General features: G+C 33.6%; 2 protein-coding genes across 5 annotated transcripts; one reads left to right on the top strand and one right to left on the bottom strand.

The window, feature by feature from the left end:
* Positions 1 to 644: 644 nt before the first annotated feature.
* LOC115881367 (multivesicular body subunit 12B) lies at positions 645 to 8641 on the bottom strand. Of its 2 annotated transcripts, none has more exons than XM_030898818.1 (7): positions 8429 to 8641; positions 7959 to 8051; positions 7762 to 7903; positions 7481 to 7706; positions 7237 to 7361; positions 3137 to 3369; positions 645 to 756 (listed from the first exon to the last, which is right to left on the bottom strand). In XM_030898818.1, the coding sequence occupies exons 2-7, from the start codon at positions 8028 to 8030 to the stop codon at positions 667 to 669; spliced, it is 888 nt and encodes a 295-aa protein (XP_030754678.1). In that variant the 5' UTR covers positions 8031 to 8051; positions 8429 to 8641; the 3' UTR covers positions 645 to 666. The 2 variants fall into 2 exon arrangements, with proteins under 2 accessions (XP_030754678.1, XP_030754677.1); XM_030898817.1 differs by lacking the exon at positions 8429 to 8641 and adding an exon at positions 8115 to 8391.
* A 480-nt stretch (positions 8642 to 9121) lies between these two features.
* LOC115881360 lies at positions 9122 to 22287 on the top strand. 3 transcript variants are annotated; one of them, XM_030898808.1, is made up of 8 exons: positions 9122 to 9649; positions 9713 to 9913; positions 9970 to 10134; positions 10190 to 10303; positions 10361 to 11948; positions 15949 to 16356; positions 18498 to 18734; positions 21103 to 22287. In XM_030898808.1, the coding sequence occupies exons 1-8, from the start codon at positions 9350 to 9352 to the stop codon at positions 21792 to 21794; spliced, it is 3705 nt and encodes a 1234-aa protein (XP_030754668.1). In that variant the 5' UTR covers positions 9122 to 9349; the 3' UTR covers positions 21795 to 22287. The 3 variants fall into 3 exon arrangements, with proteins under 3 accessions (XP_030754668.1, XP_030754670.1, XP_030754667.1); XM_030898810.1 differs by having other exon boundaries at positions 9122 to 9655; positions 9970 to 10062; XM_030898807.1 differs by having other exon boundaries at positions 9122 to 9655; positions 21103 to 22286.
* Positions 22288 to 22543: the final 256 nt, after the last annotated feature.

Here is a 22543-nt window from a genome sequence, read left to right as displayed (position 1 = left end):
TATGATTCTAAATATATATGACTTTCGATGTACCTGTAGAAACCCGGTAGATTTCAACGATTTTTCCTGGAAAAATAGTCTGGTTAAAAGAATTTTCTACTCTGAAAAAACCAAAGGAAAAACAATAATAACTAGAGATTAAATTTATTTACACATAGGGGAAGTACATAAACTAATCACTACATTAACTTATAAAATAACTTGATTAAAATCGAAACTTAACTATAAATTGAGATAAAATTAATCTAATGTCGATATATTTTTTTCTAATTCGGTCGTATTCTATACTATTAAAATCTGTTTATATAATCTATATAATGGAGTAAAATCGTGAATATTTTTAATATAGTACAGCCGTGGGAAAAAATAATCTAAGCGAATAAAATAAAATTATTAGTTAGTCTCCCCGTTTTTCAATAAGATTCATTTCAACAATCCTTAAACTATGCACAGTCTTATACGTATATTGGCAATATGATATAAGATGTAAAATTGAGTTTAGACTTTATGCTGATGAGCTGTACTTGAATAAAGTCAACTAAACTATTTACCATTACAGAAATCAGTTACAAAAAAGGCACAACGATATAATGCATAGGGGAAAAAGTCTTTAAGACAATAAATAGATAAAATATACGGAATTCTTTTTTTTTTCGTTATTTCTCTCTATTGGGCTTGGCGTTCGACAGTAAAAGTGTAATCATATTCTTTTAGTATCTGTTGCATCGTCTTGGTTTTTATTTTAGGAAGCTGAAACTAATAAAAGAACAAGGTAATATGAAAATTAAACAATACCATACATAAAAATCAGCGACACAGACACACACAGAAATGACGATATCTTCTGGCCCGACGGGCCGACCCCAATGTCCTATTTATTTAAAATGACAAAACATCCCGCTGAAGAACTTTTTCTTTAATAGAGACGCCACCGGTCATCAAATGGTGTAAAAATTGCGAAAATTTAATAATAAAATTTTGACACAAGGGGTCGCGCTTAGCTTTTTTGAAGTGAAACTTCTTTACGCGCGATGGGAATAAAAATTCAAGGCCGTGACACGACGTGGCCTTGACACGACACGGCCTTGAAGGCGCCTCCACACTATCCCAGAAAAAGCGGAACGACGGATCGGCGTCTCCATATTCAGCAATTCTATTGGCTGAAATTTTTCGAAAATTTATCTGTCAAAAATTTCAGCTAATAGAATTGCTCGAAATCGATACGCCGATCCGCTTTTCCTACAATGGTGTGGATGCACCCTGACATACCAGCTAGCGAGAAAACAGTGGTAAGTCAATGAGGAAGTTGAGATGGGTCTTTGGAGCGTCGTAACTCGGGCCCTATGTAAGCTAGGGGGCTGAAACTCGGAATGTAGATGGGGCTCAAAGAGAGGAAGTATTAAATAAATGAAATAAGTAAATGGTATCCAAAGACATAACCATTTTCAAAAAAACATTTTTTTAGTGAGTAGATTTGTGTGTAAATGATGTTTGAAAACACTTTTTATTTGATCTTCCACTTAAATATTATTTTTTTTATCAGTTTTTAATAAATGACATGTATAGAGACATTACCTTCAATTGTCATTTCAAACACCACTCTAACGTCGTTTTCTTTTCGAGGATAATTGTGTGGGAAAGTTTCCTTATAAGAGCATGTTCCCTTTAAATATTTTTTAAAGTAATTCTTTATTTTTAGAGAGCAAATAACATACAAGCTTGTTACCAAGACATTTTTTATAGTACCGAATATAGATCGAAAAAAACGGCGTCAGCGATGGCTATGAAATGAATATCGCTGTCATTTTATATGTAAAATTATATGGGGAATGTCATAAATCGTCATTTCCGAGATAACTGGACACCGTTTTTTTTTCGATCATACGGTATCATAATCGGGATTCGAAAATATCATGATATTTATACCGGGTGCGTCTCAAAAGTGGCTCACCCCTTTAACTTTTTTATTTTTTCAGATAAAAAAATGAGATTTGGTATGTTAGTATATGACATAAATTAGGATTGATTGACGTATTCACTTGATTTTGGTCATTTCCTGTTTCACCGGAAATGACTACAACTTTTGATTTTTAAATGGCACCCTCGGTATTTTTTTACTTTCTCATTCAATAGAAAATGACATTCCGAGTAGAATGACATATCAAATGTCAAATTATCATCACTGTCATCATTGTCAAAAACACTAATTCTTAATCAAGGAGCCTTGGAAAAATAGATTTGATCGTCTAATGTTTTTAGTGTCTTGCCCCGGCCATCGGCCAGTTAGAAAATGCTGAAATCGTATTTTTAATCATATCTCAATTTTTTCAAATGGGACAAAGGTGGCTCATTAGCATATTTGGAAAAAGCATTTTTTTACGAATAATATGATACCCACACTTGGTATTTGGAGTCAACTTTTCGTTACGAACCACAAGTTATAATTTCAAATAAACCATATGCGAAAATGTCAAAAGTTGACAAATGATATGTCATTCTATTCAGAGTGTTATTTTCTATCAAATAAAGTAAAAAAATATCGAGGGTCCCATTTAAAAATAAAAAGTTGTAGTCATTTCCGGTGAAACAGGAAGTGACCGAAAACATTTGAATACGTCAATCAATCCCAATTTATGTCATATACAAACATACCAAATCTCTTTTTATTTAACTGAAAAAATAAAAAAGTTATAGGGGTGAGCTCACTTTTGAGACGCACCCGGTATAAATATAGTTTTCAAAGTTTTATCTATTATTTGGTAAAAAACTTAAAAATTTATACTTAAAACATCGTTTTAAGTATAAATTATAACACATTAACAGAAACTTATATTCTATTGGCATATACTCATCTGATGAATTATTATACAGAGTGAGTCTTAAATAAGTGCAAATATTTTTTTTGAACACACCTATGAAACACACCTATGAGTTTTTTTTCGCAAACATTTTTTTTGAAAATTTGGAATCTGTTGATTTTTTTTAGTTAAAAATCATACTTTCTTGATAATATGGCAACATAGGTAGTAGATTTAATTTACTAGAAAGAAAACCCAGAAAAGATACAGTGGTTTTCAAAATTCAAGCTTTTTGCACTTATTACTGGGACACCCTGTATAAAGATATTATTTCTTACCCTGCTGTCACCAGAGCTAGACAAAAACTTGGGGTTGACGACAAACGGCACCCCTTCCAGTCCGAAATGCGTGCTATTTCCTAAAGTGTGAGTCGAATTCTGGTGTTGCAATGAGGGTTGCATAGGGTTGACGGGAATGGCGGGTGCCGGTGGCTTGGGGGCGGGTCTGATAGGTCCGGGAGGGCCATAACCTGGTCCGGGTCTTAAGATTTCGTAGTCGTGGTCACTTTCACCTGAAATAAGTTTCGTTGAGTTGTAGAATAAAATACGAAGAAATCAGAGGACTATTTCTACATTCATACATTAAAGACAGAAAAGATACTTTTGTAGCCATTTTCAAAATCGCTTTCTCAGTTTTGTGTGCCTTTTGTCTTGACAAATTTGAACTCTTATTACAGTTTACACAGGATAACGGTCAGTGATACATCTGACCCAAATATATTATAAGACTATATTGCTAGTAAGGAACAGAAACTGAAGCCAAATTTTTGAGATGGAGCTATACAAAATCCACATTAGTCGGCCCTTTTCGTTCAACAGCTTTGAACTACGCAAGCGTGAGAAGTGCTTCGCGGTTAGTTGATTTATTTCATACTAACCAATAAAAGTAGTTTTCTAAGTTTCTATCTACCGCGTAAATCGATTTAGCGTCCGACTATTCGCGCCTTTACTTATAAATATAAATTTAATCCCTGAGAAATTTAAACAAAAACAAGAAACGGATAGATATGATTAGGGTTACCAGACGTCCGGATTCCCACTACGTCCGGTTGAGTCCGGGCGGATTTTTCATAAGCGTCCGGATTTTAATGTTCGATTAAGATATGTCACAATAATGCAAAATATTATATTAGATTTAATAAATAAATAATAATTTATATAGTTTTAATAAAGTTAGTTATTTATAAAATCATGGGAATAATTCAGCAGTGTAAATTCATTGTTTTACTTCGTAAGTTTTAAGTTTTGAAAGTTGTAAATGTTCTTTTTTTTTCAAATGTCACAAAAGTATTAATTTTTGCGACATGATTAACAACATAAAAAAAGTAATTATAACGCCTAGGCATAAAAGTAAAGCACTTTTTCGCCTAAGCACAAAAGTACGAAATATATTAAAACTGACTTGTGACACTGACATATAGTCATAGATAAAAGAAAATAATCTACTATTAAGACATATAGTGTCAAATTCAACGAGCGTAACCATAGTTTCTCGATATACGTATAATTACTTACAAGGTATTACTTGTAAATCTTTTTAAATTATTTGGAACGTTGAAATTATTTAAAAATTATTTGTAACGTTTGAAAAAAAAATAGCATCTTATATAATAGCCTCAAAAAGTATCAGTTTTACTCCTAATAAAACAATATACTATTTTTGCTCTTATATCGCTAAAAAATTATGACGTCCGGATTTTTGGGAAGGCTCGCCCGAGTTGGACAAGTTTGCATCTGGTAACCCTAGATATGATGAATATCTAAAATAACAGGTTGAAATAATGCCATTACCAATAAAAAAATAATATATTATACGTTATTAATATTTAGAGTTTAAAATAGTGCGCAGGCAGGTGACAGCGTTCAGCGATGTAGTAGACGAATCAGATCGTTTTATTTGGCGCGTGCGCACGTAAATTCTGTTGAACCAAAAGGATAGACTTAAGCAAGATTCATATTCCTATTTCTTTTCTTTGGCTTCACTTTCCACTCATTGTGTAAATGCGATACTAGCAATATAGTCTTATATTATTTGATCTGACCCAACAATCTGAAGTAAAAAATCTGACCCATTAGATAAAATAAATAAATACAAAATAAAATGATTAATTTATTAAATACTCATAGATTTTATTTATAGATAGAAAATGTTTAATCATAATAAAATAAAATTATGGTATAAGTACGTGTGTACGAAATCCGAAATAAGGCTTTTCAAATATGCTTTTTTTTCGCTAAATCTCTCACGATTAAAAATTTGTATAATATTACCAATTTTTAACTCTACGATATTACCAAAGTTTACTGAATTATTCTGTAAATTTTGCTCCAAATATAATTATAAAGGACCGGCCAGAAACGGCGAGGGTGGCGACTCGACTATCGTAGATATGTGGATTTAGGACACCGGCGTATACAGCCCGATTTTTTTTAGTGGACACCGTCTACATCTGCGATGGTCGCGGTCGCCGTTGCAGACCGGACCGAAGTCGATTCAGTGCTCGGGGTTACATTTATTTCTATGTAAAGTGGAAACTGCCGGCAGCTCTTAGTTAAGTGGACCGGTCGAAGTCGATTCAGTGCGCGTTCGCCTTAAAGGTTTACAAAATACTACAAATGAGATTATATCCATCTACTGTAGTACTGGGTAATTTTTTGTGTGTTGATACAGTAACACTGACACCTTTTCCGGTATCAACACAGAGTATCAGCACGACTGTGTTATATTACTGTCTGTCATATGGCACAGTAGTGAATCAGCGTTATTTCAGTTAAAAACACAGGGTTTCTCCCGCTCACTGCCGAGAGGCCCGACGGCTGACGCGGTACTCCATGTTGCCAAATGATGAAAAACTGCGTACTTTGAAATACAAGAAAAATTAAACACACTTTTTTGATAATTTAAGGGTAGTTTCATATACAATGTTATCTAATATAGCATCTTGAAGAGCTAAAGTAGTCTTTTAAATTAGAAAATTAGAGCACACATACTCAATAAAAGGATGACGGCAACATTGGATTGCAAAGGTTGTTGTTACGCAAAATCGGAGATCGGTAATTCCCATAGCACTAAGCATACCACGTGTTTTGTTTTAGTTTTGGTTAGTTTACAGTATTCCTATGCATAACCATTAAATCGAATCCATATTGTAAGAAAACCACTCTTTTATCAATAAAATATATATTTTCTCCACGATAAGACACAAAAAATTATTATTTACTAACAATTTTTTATTACAATAACAATCGAGAAGATGCAAACGCGAGTCAACATCAGATTTAGCTCTCCATCCTCCCATGAACCATATATTTGAGACTTTAAGACGTCGATAATATTTATTTCATAAACAATAACAAATTTATCGTAGATTTCCACTAATACTGAGTCTGCAAAACTGCAAACATATATGGATGCTCATATGCATATAACAAGAAATCGAAAATCGAATCACATTGGCCCAGCATGACACAATAAAACTGTTTTATTGTATCCTAATAATGTCTTATTTTTTTTGTATCATGTATCCTGCTGGCATAGCCAACCTAACGAAATGGCACTGGGCCCGCGTCTCCATACGATACCAGAGACGATACTCCGTGCGGAAAGCTTGCGTTATATTAAAAGTGTCGGTGTCAAAAAATTCATTGACGCCTTGACGCCGTTTCAACGCCATGGCATAGCGAACCCAACGAAACTGCACCGTGCCCGCATCTCGATACGATATTCCGTGCGGAAAGATGTGAATGATTTTTTAAAGATTTTTTATACATTTTTTTATTTACCAATTCCTGCAAAATTATTTGGTTATATAAATAATATGACTAATTTGTACAAAATTAAAAACAGTTTACATCAAAAAGTTGAATGTGTGATGAACTAATCCTGATGGTTGAATGTTACTAATCAAATCACACAGGGTGCCCAAGTACCTATTTCACTTACAATATTTTATAAAAAAATATCAGGATTTAAAATCTAACTATTTCTATTACAAATAAAATACCATTTAGAAGTTAATAACTAAACATATAAATATGTTACTTTCAATCCCCTATACACCTATTTAAAAAAATAATCCTGCAAGGACAATAACCCATACTCTATGAAGATACTTTTTACCAAGGATATGACAATAAACAGATTTATACATTGTTTTATAATGCAGCATCCTATATCTGTAGATAACCATTTTTTTAGATCTAAGCTTATCAAATATTTATCGTACAATACAGAGATAAATTTATAATGAAATTCTTTATGTCATCCTTATCAATAAAAATATATTAATTAGATCCTTATTGCCAACTGTTGTTATTACTATTTTATTTCATGCCTATTTTTAATACTAGCTTTTACTAAAAAGACTACATGTACTCACCGAGTGAGGGATACATATTATTACTATTTGGCGACATTGGTTTAGGTGGTCTATCAGGGGCAGTGCCATTTTGAGTCGATTCGGTATTACCCATTTTGTAACAAAGTGTAACACCGTTCAAATCTCTAAAATTTACAACAATAAATGTGTTAATTCAAATAGCAACTATAAACAAAGAAAGTGATTTTAAAAAACATAATTCCATGACAAAAATAAAAAAATAACTACAATAAACTGTATTTACCCAGCAAAAGAAAATCCACTTGGCGCCTTTTTCAATCTACTACAGATTATGATATCAGTTATGGCAGTTTTTGTTTCCTTTAAGTTAACTAAACGATAGCAAATCTGCTTTTTCTTCCAAGCTTTCTGGCTTGTGTCTGCAGTCCGATTTAACAAGCTAAATCCTTTAGGTGGACTAGCTTTTTCATTTAATATAAATATTTCTTGAACAACAAAGTTGGGCAGTCCTGAATAAACATCATTTTGAACTGGTTTGTAAATATTTAAGTATTATGGTCTCACCTTCACTCTTGGATATACACAAATATCTTCCTGATGAGCTTTTAAAGATCGACTTTTCTCCTAAGTCAGCATCAGAGTCTTGGTCATACGTTTTAATGATAGGATAGAAACCTCTAGGGCACTTTTCAACGTTCTCTACAATCTAGATATGCAATAAAGGTTAATAAATGCTACATTATTCCATGTCAAACTCTTACTTGTAAAGCTGTAACAGGTCTATCATCAGGCAGTGTTTGAAGAAGCTTACTTTGAAGCGCAGATTTTAACATTGTACTCAGTCTTTGGCAGATCTAAAATTATATAAATAAAAATATAAACAACTTTTTACATAAAAGGATTGATGGAAAAAGTACCTGTCATGATAAGTGACTAATAATCGCAAAAAACTACTATTATTAATATTGAGACAAACCAAAATAACAGAAAAACCCGGATTCTTAGCCTGTTTCTAGAAGTGTTTGAAAATTAGAAGAAAATTAATGTATTTAATACTTCCAGGTTTCCAATAACACAGAAACATAGAGTAATCACCAAATTCCTACCTTCACGTCAAACTACAGTATGCAAGTGAAAAATGACAAATGGATAAAAAAAAATATCTCTTGATTTGTTTACCATTTGCCATTCACAAAAATAAAATCGTTTTAAAATACATTGCTATACCTACTATAAAAGTTAAATAACTGAACACAATAAAATTGATCAATTGTTGACTTTGCTACTGGTACAGACGATAGCTATACAGCATCATGTAAAAATAATTTTTTAAAAAAATAATTAATTTTTAAATTGATGAATCAGTGACTCCCAGTATTTTAATTACTTTGAGATATTCTTAGGAAATATATATGTTTAAGAAAAAAATAATTTTATATAAACTTTCCAAACATTTCAAATAAATATTAAAACCTTTATTAAATCAAATATTTTTGAGATAATCTGGACGTTGGACGTGGCCTACTTTGCTTACGCGTAATCCGAATCGCGGTCCTCGGCAAGAAAGAAAAATTCAAGACAAATTTGAATACGCCGGTGCCGGTCGATAGCCCTGGCAGCCGAGGCCAATAAATTAATCAAGAAAGAAGATAGACCTGTGTCCACAGTAATCCACAGATAGCATCCTTTGTCGGAGATATATGATTTTAATTTAAATCAGAGAAATTAAATTTTAAGTTTTGAAGCAGTTTTTTAACTTAAATATATGGAATTAACAATTCTGGTAAATTTTATGTTAAAAGATAAAGTTTAATATTAATAATATTCCAAAAATAAGAACATTAATCAGAAAAAAATCATATAAAAAGCGTTAATCCCTTCTACTTCTACTGAGACGTGACCTGGGACTATCCTAGGACTTGCGCATTTAATAGTCCGTTAAATATCGTTTTTTATGTCATTTTTTTAAATCAAATTTTTAAATTTGACCAAAATTTGACTGTTATCAAATTGTTGTAGTTATTTATCTGTGTTGTGAATATTATAGTTATAGTTTTATATTGAACCTGTGTATTGAACGTTAAACGTCTATTGTTCAATATATTGTTGAGCTTTTTGTCAATGCATTAGTTATTAATTTATTTACTTCGAAATGTCGGCTCGATCAGAACGGCTGCTAAGTCGAAGACTAGGATCTACAATAAAAAACTCACCTTCGCTTGTTAACTCGACCAGTAAATGTAAAACACCATCCGTGTCGTCTTGTTTTCAGTTTGATAGTAGACCTGTTACAAACGAAATTACTAGTGTTCCAAGCATTACTAAAAGTACCTCAAAGATAGGAAAAAAGGGCAATGCTAAAGTATCCAAGAATTTACTTGATGCAATTCAAATGGCACACTTTAATGCCCAATGTAAGAAGAAAACAAGGAGAAACAGAAGAAAAGCAGATGTAAATGTAAAGCTTGATTTATTAATTATATATTTTTTTGGTCAATTTTTATTTATTTATAAGGATGATAATTCAGATGGGAGTGGCACGGGAGGTGACATTGCAGATGATGAATCCGTTCAACTTAGTGTTAAAAAGAAAACTCGAAAAGTTAGAGAGACTATGAATTATTTATCCAATCAAATGCTAATATCAGATGATGCTACAAATATGAAATTCAAACCAAAGAAAATAAAGAGAAAAGCGCCAATATTTTCGCTGCCTGTAATAAAATTCTCTGTGTTAAGTAATGTAGTTTTACTATAATTATAAATTTTTAGGTTAATGACATATTAGAGGATAAGAAAACTTTTACCACTGTCTCCTCTGAAAATAAAGAAAACGAAACAACTGAAGAGTCAACAGAAAATGAGGTATATGAGCAAAAGAATTCTACAAGTAGGGCTTTAAGAAGAAAACGTAAAAATCTTTTTCATATGATTGATGTAAGAGAATGGGGGAAATTAATTTTTCACGGTACCTTTGAATTTTAATTTTCAGGTTGATAGTCCAAACAGTGATATTAATGTTCATGTAATGTATAATAATCCTCCAAAACAGGAAAGAAAATCTAAAAGAAATGGATTAGATATTAAAGGTTTTATTTGTAACGAGGTAAGAAGTTTATATATATTTTTTAAATAATTTTTAACTTTCAATAACTTTTTCCAGGATACTAAAACATATAGTTTAAGAAATGTAAATAAAAGTGAAAACAAGAATGTTATGAAAACTCCTGAAAAAAGTCATTTGGAAAAAATTGACTGCAAAAGTATAAATAAAACCAACAGTAGTTCAAAGGTGTTAAACAAAACATCAAATAATGAAAATAGATCAGTTACAGAGCATAACACCAATTCGGGTAAGAAAAAGAGAGCTACTTTTGAAAAGGAACCATCAAACATCCAACTTGAATTATTTGGACAAGGTAAAGAATCTACAGAGAAATTAGTTAAAAATTCCAGAATGTCCAGTGATATTTGGAAATCTAATACCACTGTAGCAAAGAATAAACGGAGTACATTTGAATTGAAGCCTGAATTAAGCATCCTACTTAAGGAATCATCTGGAAAACCTAACAAATATACAGAAGAACAAGATAAAAATTCTGGGATTTCTAATTGTAATAGTAGTAGAAAAAGGAGCACATATAACAAAAATGAAGAAGGGAATGTTGAGCCTAAAGAATATACAGAATTAACAAGAAAAAGTATTAGTTGTATGCAGAACGTAGATCACAAAATATCTAGATATTCCAATAACAGAAAGCCATCACCTACTCCGCAAAAAACAACATTTGAAACATCAAACTCTGGTGAGTTAAACTCGAATCTAGATTTTGATGACAACGAACTTGCAGGAAGTAGAAGAGATACCTATGAAATAAAATATGATTCATCAGGTCAGGAATGGATTTCACAAAATTTAGACACTGTTAATACCGAACATCAGATGTCAGTAAGTAACCTGACAAGTTCTGTTAGAAAGTCAGTCAGGCAAGATCCAAGGCTGTCAAGTAGAAGTTTGAACTTTAAAACACCCGTTCAAGAATCAAGAATATCTGGAAAACGTTCTATAAATAAAAATACCTGTGAATTAAGATATGAATCATCAGATCCAGAATGGATTTCACAAAAAACTGAAGATACTGTTAATACGGAATATCAGATGCCAGTAGGTAACCTGACGACTTCTGTTAGGAAATCAGTCAGGCAAGATCCAAGGCTCTCCAGTAGAAATTTGAATTTGAAAACACCCGTTCAAGAATCAAGAATATCTGGAAAACATTCTATAAATAATGATTTTCGGAAAATATCTAACGGTATATGTTTGGATATTGTGCAGGACCACAATATTCCAAAGATTCAAATAACTGCATTGCCCAAAAAAACTTCTAACAGATCAAAATCATCAATTTCTTCTGCAAAATCTATTGGACCGATTTCTATCGAGGATGATAGTGTTTTTACCGACGATACATCTATGGAAGTGAGTTTTAAGAGAAAATCAAACAAAGCCACAGACATATTGGATCATTTGAACGTAACCCGTATGGAATCGAGGAAGAGCAGCTTCAAGAAGATTAGTAGAGAATTTTCAACTGGAAGTGATGATGAAGGTAAAAGAAACAGGTTTGTTACAATTCGAAGGAGACTAAGGACGTGGGATACTAGAAGGTCATTAAACATATCCAATGGCAGTGTAAAGAGGAGCGTAGAATCTCAGAATAGTTTAAGTAATAACGTCAAAAAGGGATCCAGTAAGTATAATATGTAGAAATCTGTAATTTCTAGAGTATCTAATTGTGGTTAAGATATTTTGCCTTTCTGTACACTTTGGTATCTACATGAACACAAAACATGAGAAATTTTCAGTAGGGAAAGCAATTTTTAAAAACTTATCTATTAGCACTTTACTTACCTAGTTTATACAAGTTCATTAATGACATCGTCATAATATCGTCAATGAGACATTTTTCTTTTTTAAAAAGTAAACATGACCAACGAAATACTTTTTTATATATTCACTAGCGTGTACCCGCGACTTCGTTCGCGTCGAATTAATCATTTGTAATAGTGATGATAAAGCAAAGCAAGAATTTCCATTAACATACAAACTGGATAAAATTTTCTCACATTTATGTCAGCATGAGAAAAAACAATATGGCGATATATAACTTGGTAATATTTGAGGGGTACCTAGTTTCATCTCATTGGAATTTGACTATCGAAAAATCCGTTTGCCAAAAATAAGCTTTTTACGTCAAGCAGTTTAAGCAGAATCCAGGTTAATCAATTACCCAACTTTTTGGAACACCCTGTATGATTTTGTAAAAAATTTCAAAATATGTAAAAAAACAAAATAAATTCGTGTCCAAGCGTTTTCCCGAAAGACTAACCGTTTTTTAAATAACAAATACCTATTGTAATATTTGAGGGGCGTTTTCACCCTCTTGGAATTTGAGATTCGAGAAACCCCTCCTTATCGAACCTCTACACCCCACAGTCAATCCGTTTGCCAAAAATCAGCTTTAAACGTCAAGCAGTTTAAGCAGAATCGTGATTACTCAATGGTCATATTTTATGGAACACCCTGTATAAATTTTTAAAAAATCTTAAAATATGTAAAACAACAAAATAAAATATACGTGTTTAAGAGTTTTCCCGAAAAACTCACCGGTTTTTAAATAAAAAATATTCTAACATTTGAGGGGTGGTTTCACCCCCTTAGAATTCGAGTTTCGAAAAATCCCTTCTTATCGAACCTCTACACTCTAAAGTCAATCAGTTTTCCAAAAATCAGCTTTTTACGTCAAGCGCTTTAAGCAGGATCGTGATTATCAATGACCAGATGTTTCGAAACACCTTGTATACATTTTTAAAAAATCTTAAAATATGTAAAAAAACAAAATAAAATATACCTGTTTAAGCGTTTTTTTTCGGAAACTTGATCGTTTTTTAAATAATAAATATTGTAATATTTGAGGGGTGGTTTCACCCCCTTGGAACTGGAATTTTGAAAAATCCCTTCTTATCGAACCTCTACCCCCTAGAATCAACCTGTATGCCAAAATTGAGCTTCTTACGTTTAGTGGTTTGAGCTGGATCGTGATTAATCAGTGAGTCAGTCACTTAAGGATTTTATATATATTAGTATAGATACATATATTTTCACACCCTGTTAATCATTTAAATTTTGTTCATACTAATGCATCAGCACAAAAATGTCTAAAGCCCGTCTACACATAACGTTTTATCTGTCAGTTAAACGGAAGACCGCCTAGAAAACCGACGGCAGTTCTGTAGGCCTGTAAGCGGTCTACCGTCTTAGCCTTAGCCCCGTCTAAACGGGTTTCCTGTCAGATAAAGGAGGACGCACACTGAATCGGCACAGACCGGCCAGAAACGGCGACCGCGGTGAGTCGACTGTCCTATGGCCGAAATTTTTTAGTTAACACCGTCTATATCTACGATGGTCGCAGTCGCCGTTGCTGGCCGGGCTAGAGTCGATTCAGTGCGCGAGGTTACATTTCTTTCCATGTAAAGTGAAAACTGCCGATAGCTCGATCTTTACTGTGCGGATCGACCGGAGTCGTTTCAGTGCGCGTTCACCTTAAGATGGAATAAAGATTGGCGTATGCACTGGAAGTTTTATTTGCGGTTTTATCAGTTATCATTCTGTGTTTAGTGAAGTTGAAAGAAACTACAAAAGTGTATTTATATTTATTGGTTTAAATATCTTCGTTGTCGGAATTGTTAAAAATCTTTTAACAATTCTGCCAACTAACGTCAAACTTCTAAGAGTTTTTCTCTAAGTTTACTTTGCAATAAGAATAGGTCTCATTTGAGCGACGATAGCCTGGGCGCACTTTTATTTTGTGAGATATTACTCCAGAAAAGAAAAATATCTTCTAAATAAGTTCTGATGCTATTTCTTATTGTGCTTACTTCCTATAATGTTTATTATCAATTAATGAACTTTAAATATTTTTTATACAGGGTGGTCCGAACTGTGTTCCGGAAACTTTGGCAGCATATTCTGCAGATTAAAATAAGTAAAAAAAAGTAGTAAAAAATAAGTAAAAGTTCATATAAATGTATGTCCTAAAATGCTTAGTTTCGGAGATACAGGGTGTAGGAGTTTTTTACTTATTTTTATTTGCAGAATATGCTGCCGAAGTTTCCGGAATACAGTTCGGACCACCCTGTATGTTTTTGATGTGAATTTTAAGTTACCTATGTTTTTTCTTCACTTGTGTTCATTTGTGTTCATGTTTTTTTTAATTTTCTCATGACCGATTACTTAATAATTTGACATAGGGCGCCACCTACATATGCTTTAATTGGTTTGAAGAGTAATAACTTTTCGTCCATACCTGTATAAAACTACTGAGTAAAAAAATATACATTTACAACTTTTTTTACATAAAAAAGGTCTCTTTAAATTATTAATACCTGTCATCATTGACAAATTATAAACATGTTGACTAAATAGTTATTAGACTGAAATCTTAAATTTGAAATCTTTTTATGCCAAAAGTTCAACAGAAACTGTTTTATCATCATTTTTTCGCAGAGAAATTTATGATTAATAAAAAAATCAAAATTTATTATTTCAGTCAAATAACTCTATTCAACGCGTGTGTGCTTATTTTTTGTCAATAATGACATGTATTGACCATTTCCATTTTAAATATTTTGAGAACGGTTACTCGTAGCGATTTTTACCAAGAGACATTTTTTATGTAAAAAGTCATGGAATGTATATATTTGTGGTAAGTAGTTTTATACAGGTACGGTCGAAAAGTTATTACTGTTCAAAACAGTCAAAACGCATGTAGGTGGTGCCCCCTACAAATAGGAGTCATTTTGACATCAAAATCAAATTTCTCGTGTCACAAAACTCTCAGACACCAATTTTCATCCAAATATTGCCGTTACTTCGTTACTTCAGAAATTATTTAGAAAAAATCGAAATAAAAATGAAACTTCTACACCCTGTATCTCCGAAACTAAGTATTTTAGGACATACATTTATACGAAGTTTTTTACTTATTTTTATTTGCAGAATATGCTGCCGAAGTTTCCGGAATACAGTTCGGACCACCCTGTATGTTTTTGATGTGAATTTTAAGTTACCTATGTTTTTTCTTCACTTGTGTTCATTTGTGTTCATGTTTTTTTTAATTTTCTCATGACCGATTACTTAATAATTTGACATAATTTTCATTAAAAAACTCAATTAACTTCAATTTTACTTTCGAAAACCATCTCTTGCTTGCCGATTGGAAAATGGACCATCATTGAACAAAAATTAGCTTATACCGAAAGAACCGAGGAAACCGAGAAATCCCGGTTCCTTAAAGGCTTGGTACCGAAATTCCCGTTTCCAAAAAGCAGCTCCGGTTCCGGAAACTCTTAATTTGAACCTTTACTGTGTCGCGTTTGCGTCGCGTCCGCCCCATTGAACTCGAACTCCGACTCTCAGCGGACGCTAGCGCAACGCCAAACGCGACGCTGTCTGCCTGAACGGTCTAATTTAAGTTAAGCGAATTGATTCCATTTCGACATGCGGACGCGACACAAACGCGACGCGACGCTCGATGCTCTCAGCCTGAATGTACCTTTAGTCTTTTCTATTCGGAATACTTGGTATTTTTTGGCGGGAAGCACTGCTTTCCTTGCTTTCATGGATTGCATGCTACTGGTCAGAGTCAGTATTTCCAGAAGTTTACAGAAAATCGTATTCGTTCCTTTCAGAGAATTCACATTCCTTTGTATCAAGTTCCGATGATATTAATTCCTATGAAGTCACAAGATCGTCAGCCCAAATGGAACCAGCTTCCAAAAAGTCCCAGGGATATCAGTCTGTTCCTGAAATAAACCGAAAAGATACAGAATCGAACGATGAATTTTTCGCCTTTTTGCCAAACACATCCAAATCAGACTTGAACGATATGATGCTGGAAAATATAGATTCGATGGTCATACATAATTCGTTTGCGGCATGTCCGAACGTGGACGCGACACGTCGCTTAACCCGAGACTCGACTTTCGTTAAAGACGAATTGACGACCGAGTCTCCTGCGAAAAGAAGATCTTCGAGAAAAAGATGGTCTCAAGTCGAGAAGACTCCTATTTTCAATAAGGTTTACACAGAGCCTTTGTGTAAGTATTATAACAATCCGAGATAGTAATATGGGTGGTAAAGATAATTTCGTTGCACAAGCCGCTATTTGATAGATTGCTTCTTAGGGTGCATCTACACCATCCTAAAAAACAACGGCGCGGCGCCGACCCGTGTGACTGGGTAGGCGACAAAATTTTAGTTGCGTGTATTTGCCCCCCCCCCCTAATTTGCATAATACCCTAGCCCAGTTTGTAAATATATGTTATCTCTGAGTTAAAAAACATAGCTCAAAAATATTTAGGGCAAAACTAAACAAAAATAACAGCATTCAACGTAATGACATAATGATTGACATAATGTTTATTAAAATGTTATGTAAATTATTTTTTTTTATCTATTACTATGGACTCACTATGGAGTATATCATAGAATTTTATTTTATTTTTATTTATTTACGCAAACTTAAAAATTGGTAGTATTGAGAGAAAGAATAATTATGTTTTATATATTAAATTGATGAGTCGGTCTCTTAATAAAGAAAAGTTATTTATTATTATATCAGTAAAATCATCAGATTGTTGAAGAGCTGTGAAAAGATCTTTTTAGATTGAAAGTAAGGAAAGTGGCGATAAACGTTTATTTTTCATGGAATCTCTACTATAAATTTTAATGCATTCCAAACATGAAAAATGTCTCTCAACCCAAGTACTTGTAAAAGGTGTAGTAACAAACAAAGCAAACAATTTGAAATATATTTCCAGGATTATTCTCCTTAAATTATTTTATGCTCGAAATTATCATATCTATTATTAATACCTGCAAGTTATTGATTAATTTATGTTGGTCAATAACTTTTTTTGTTTGTTAAATCACTATTAAATGCGTTGGACGTTGGAAATGTATCAATATAACAAGTTTGTTAAATCAGACGTTAAATGCGTTGGAAATTTTTTATAGGATTCTTTAAATTTCGGATCCGCAAGAGATAAATAAAAATAATTGAGACATACGAGTACCTATCTGCAAACCTTATTTCTAAATGTATAACAATGTTATCTAATATTTCATAAAATAAAATTCGCAAAGGTATTTGACTTAGCCGCTTTTATTAACATATCGAATTGAAATAGCACAGAGACTTTTCTGTAATATCTGTTGTATCGTCTTCTTGCACCGAATAAAATAACGCGCTTTTTTATTTCGGATTCTTTTATTTCTGTGCCGTGTTCTGAAATACAACCGGTTATATCATTTTTAATAATCAAGCCCGAAAAATGTTTCCAATTTGCTTTAAACGTTTTTTGAATTTTCATATAAAAGTTTTAAATGCTACGTATAATGAATGATATGAAATATCGTCCTATTGCTGCCAAAAGTCACTAACTAACATTTTTCCGGACAACCAAATTCAATCACTAACTATGTTTTGAAGCGGAGAATCGATTGCAAAAGTCATTAACTACGATTTCTGGCTATTTATGTTTTATTTTAATACCGAATAGTTACTAACTTAACATCTTTATGCAATGCTATTCATCTTTAGACGCATTTTCTCGGAAGTGATAAAAAGTAAGTTAGTAACTTTTGGCAGCATTGGGACGATATCCCCTTAACGAAATGTGATATATCTCCTTATGAAATATCCGGAATACTTATCCCCTTAACATCTAAGCCTACCGAGCCTCCACGACTTCATGCGAAGGCGGCCGGAGATTTCGCCTAAGCCCCGCCTTAATATGATACAACTCCGACTTACGTCGGGTCGCCACCGCACGATGAGTTAGACGGAGACAGAAGACTGCCGTACGTCGTGCATCGATAGTAGGCGATGTAGAAATCGCCGAACAAAGGCACTCCAACGGTCAAAATTATTTTGTTTTCTAACGCAGCGGCACAGTCAACGGTCAGCGTACGCCAGCGGTAGTGAATATGTTAATATACAAGACCACAAATATTAAAATAATATTGATTATTAAAACACACTTCCGTGTATTAACAGTATTTTTATGTATTGGCAACATTCATAATAAATAATGTAATGTAATAAATCGCTTAAATTCTGCCAAAATCTTCTTGCCTACCCTGACGAGCCGCCACTGCTGGGAGGCAGTTATTATTGGCATATTTATTGGCAGGCTGCTATTATCATTTAATTTGGCTATTTTATTACTATTTTCAGCTCAGAAACGTGGAAGTGCAATCAATAAATCTAAGTCAGTGTCTTTCATTACCCCTCCAAAATCATCGCCTTCGAGGGCAGCAACAGAAAACAAAAAGAAGTCTGTACGTATTGAGTCTCCATCAGCAAGCACTCCGAAAATGCGGCTACACTCCCCGTTAGTGATTAGGAAGACTCCAGGACCGAAATCTCTTCAATCTATGGACGACAGCAGTTTTCTATCAGATAATCATACGTGTAAGTTGCCGTATCATTTTAGCATGTCTACTTTCTATTCAGTTTTTAGTTGGCTGCAGCTTTGGTTATTAGGCTCACCGAGTCCGAATTTCTAATCTTGCGTATACATGCGTTGATATCGTACAGAGACTGCGATAAGTTGCGAGAATAGTTAAAATTTTGGTTCGGGATTTATATTTTATAGAAAATACCTTCTTACGACGACGAATTATTTGCAAAAGAAGGAGTACTGATTTTGTAGGGATTTTTGTCTGCTTTTATTTTGTATACCGGTCTTAAAGTGGCTCACCCCTATAACTTTTATTTTTTCAGATAAAAATCGAGATTTGGTATATTAGTATATGACATAAATTAAGATTGATTGATGTATACAATTCTTCGTCACTTTCTGTTTCACCGGAAATGACTACAACTACTGATTTTTAAATGGCACCCTTGGTATTTTGTTACTTTATTTGGTAGAAAATGACACTCTGATAAGAATGACATGTTAACTTTTTAACATTTTTGAATATGGTTTATTTGAAATTGCCACATGCGATTCATAACGACAATTTGACTCGGAATACCAAGGGTGTGGTACCAAATTATTCATAAAAAATGCTTTTTCCAAATATGCTAATGAGCCACCATCGTTTCTTTTGAAAAAAATGAGATGATTATAAATACGATTTGGGCATCTTTTAATCTGCCAGGACGAGACACTAAAAACTAGTGATGGGAATACCGGTTCCACGTGAGTCGCGTTACAATAGCGACCGTTCCAGAAAAATACCGCAATTTTGTAACCGAGGTTCCGACTTCCAAAGTGTTGCTGTGGTCGCTAAAAATATATCTAACTTATCTATATTTGTAGATTAATGTAACTTTTATCCGCCACTCATTTTCCAAATAGTATCGAGTTTATAATTGTGTATAGCCAATCTATCTCATTTTTAGAAAAACGATGACATTCCTTCTTATTTTTTTCTTTATCAATTTTCGTTTAAATAAAATGAACGGCTCATATTTATTTGTATTGCATAATATATTTAATGTTAAAATCAAGTACAAAGTCCAAACCACTGTCAAAAAAAATTGTTTATTGGTCTAACCTAACCTTAAAAATAGATATAAACAATAAAACTTATATCAATGTATAAAAGCAAATAAAATATTTTTATTTTATTTTATTTGCTTTTGCGTTTCATCTTTCAAACAACACTATTTTATACCATGCCTAGTACATACCAAAAATCGCTATTTCGAAAGTAACGTAGCTAACGGGAGCACCAACGCCAATAGTAACCGACCAAATCGCGACAGGCAAAACCGAAACCCTAGAAGCGCTCCAGCCACTGCTGGAATGAACTACGTGGCCGCCGAGGTCGAGCGTCGATAATCAGTTACAGCAGTTACTTCTGTTCGCGACAGGGAACTAAAACCCTAGGAGCGCGACGGCTGGACCGAAGTAGGTCGCCGCCGAGGTCGAGCGTCGATGCCCAGTTACAACAGTTACTTCTGTTCGCGACAGGGAACTACAACTCTAGGAGCGCGACGGCTGGAGCGAACACGTCCCGACCGAGATCGCGCGGCGCTACGGACATACCAGTTCCAGATACTACTTGGCGACCGACGAAATCGCGACGGCTGGAGCTAAACACGTCGCTATGCGGTTACTACGGTTCGAGCTAACTTCAAGTGTGATTATAAATAATTTATTTGCAAATTATAAATAATTTATAATTTTGTCGTCATTATGATCGTCGTTCTTCAGTAACAGGTACCTGATTCGTTGTAGAGCGCGACACGACGTTACAAAAAAATACCCCTCCAAAATCGCGTTACTCAAATACCGACACATCACTACTAAAAACGTTAGACGATCAAATCTATTTTCCCAAGGTTCCTTGATTAAAATTTAGTTTTTTAACACAGCCATGGCACTCTAGATTGAAATTTTTGTTTTAAGCGAAAATGTCAAAAGTTGACATATATGATATGTCATTCTATTCACAGAGTAATTTTCTATTGAATAAAGTAAAGAAATACCCAGGGGGCCATTTAAAAATCTAAAGATGTCGTCATTTCCGGTGAAACTCGTGAAACAGGAAGTGGCCGAAACGAATTGAATACGCCAATCAATCCTAATTTATGTCATATACTAACATACCAAATCTCGTTGTCTATCTGAAAAAATAAAAAAGTTATAGGGGTGAGCCACTTTTGAGACGCACCCGCTATGTCATTCTAAACGAAATAGCTTTTTTTCGAAAAATAAAAAAAAAATGAAATAAAAAGTCAATCTTTTATTAATAACTCGTCTTTGCCTTTTACTTTCATAAAGAATATAATTCATTAAAATTTTCCTAATAACTTCCCCTTTCAGCCACATCTACCAGACACTCCCCTCCCTCAAGCACCAGCACTCCATACCCACACAAGAAAGAAGAAAGTTTATTAAAGACAGTCTTGAACAACGAGGGCACTAAAAACGACAGCATAAATAAATCCTTCAAGCGAGCTAAAATGCCAAACTTTAAGAAAATCCATCAAAGACAGTATGAGAAAATGGAAAATCTCCAACAGCTGCAAGAGAGGAAAGCATTGAGAGCTCAGACTCTGATGAGCGGCTCCAAACCTCCGCAATCTACATCGTTGATTAGAAATGATGTTGATAAAGAATCAAGGAAGATGTTGAAATTCGGTCCAGAGAAAGACACATCCAGTTTGAATAATTCGTCGAAAACTTTGTCGAAGCCTCAGCAAAAGTTGCTGGAAAAAAGGGCATCTTTGGAAAAGAAAAAGAAAGATTTAAGGAGCAAGCTTCCTGTTAAGGCGGCTGTCAAAAACCAAGTTGCACAGGTTCAGATTAATCAAACCAAACCGAAAGCAGTGACGCGATTCGGTTTTAAATTCCCTGAAAATAAGAAGGTAACTAAAGAAGAACAAATACGAGCCGTCACGAATAAGTCGAAGATTGGCTCTGATCGGCGGGAAGAAACAAGGAAGCAACTGCAAGGGGTTCGGTCAAATAGACGATTCGAACTCTTAATGAAAATGCGACAAAATAAAAAATAAAATATTCTTTTGTATACCAATATGCACAGGGCGTGAAAAGGTTTGCAACAAATGGGAAAAAGTTTGCGAATACAATAACAAAAAAAATGATATATCACTCCAACAACCTGTCGACAGAAAATTATAAAAAAAACAACCACAATATCAACATGACAACAGCAGTGGAATTCTGTAAGCTCCGTAGCAAGAAATTTCCTGTCTAGCCTATCCCTATGCTATTTGTATACGATTGATGAGTCACTAGACAGGAAAAATGTTTACAAAATCGGGCCCCAGATGATACATACTAAAATTTATTTTTTGAGCATGCTGATTTCGTCATAAACTTTTTCAAAACTTAATGTTTTTTTTCCTATTTGTTGCGAATTCAAGCCAGTTAAATTGACTTATAATTCTTCTGGAAACTAACTGGAAATGGTAGTACTTTTATAGATTTTCATAGTTATATTTTATATATTTAACTTTTAAAGTGTTTTATTTGTAATATTGATATTTTGAATACAATAACATAATATAATAAAATTATAAAATATTTTAAAGGTTAACAGAGCTTTCAGATGGAGCGGAGCGTCGGCGACTTCGAGCAAGTACCATGAGTTTATATGAACAATTTCACATGGGTCGCGTATGCTCCGTCTGGAAGATTCGTCCGAGGGCTATCTTGAAAAAACACGACGGACGGTCCGTCGCGGTCGCTCCGCTCCATCTGAAAGCGCTGTGAATGAAAGTGTTTTAATAATAAAATACTC

The sequence above is a fragment of the Sitophilus oryzae genome, unplaced genomic scaffold, assembly GCF_002938485.1.
Source record: "Sitophilus oryzae breed Bouriz unplaced genomic scaffold, Soryzae_2.0 scaffold_1717_pilon_pilon, whole genome shotgun sequence".
NCBI lineage: Eukaryota > Metazoa > Arthropoda > Insecta > Coleoptera > Curculionidae > Sitophilus > Sitophilus oryzae.
Note: the sequence above shows the minus strand (reverse complement) of the source record. Positions and strands in the feature narration are given on the sequence as shown.

Coding starts and splice junctions, on each gene's coding strand:
- LOC115881360 (XM_030898807.1), top strand. CDS start 9,350: ATGTCGGCTCGATCAGAACGGCTGCTAAGTCGAAGACTAGGATCTACA. Junction 10,135..10,189: donor ATCTTTTTCATATGATTGAT/GTAAGAGAATGG, acceptor TTTAATTTTCAG/GTTGATAGTCCAAACAGTGA. Junction 10,304..10,360: donor AAGGTTTTATTTGTAACGAG/GTAAGAAGTTTA, acceptor AACTTTTTCCAG/GATACTAAAACATATAGTTT.
- LOC115881367 (XM_030898818.1), bottom strand. CDS start 8,030: ATGTTAAAATCTGCGCTTCAAAGTAAGCTTCTTCAAACACTGCCTGAT. Junction 7,904..7,958: donor GACCTGTTACAGCTTTACAA/GTAAGAGTTTGA, acceptor TTGCATATCTAG/ATTGTAGAGAACGTTGAAAA. Junction 757..3,136: donor CTAGCTCTGGTGACAGCAGG/GTAAGAAATAAT, acceptor TTCTTTTATTAG/TTTCAGCTTCCTAAAATAAA.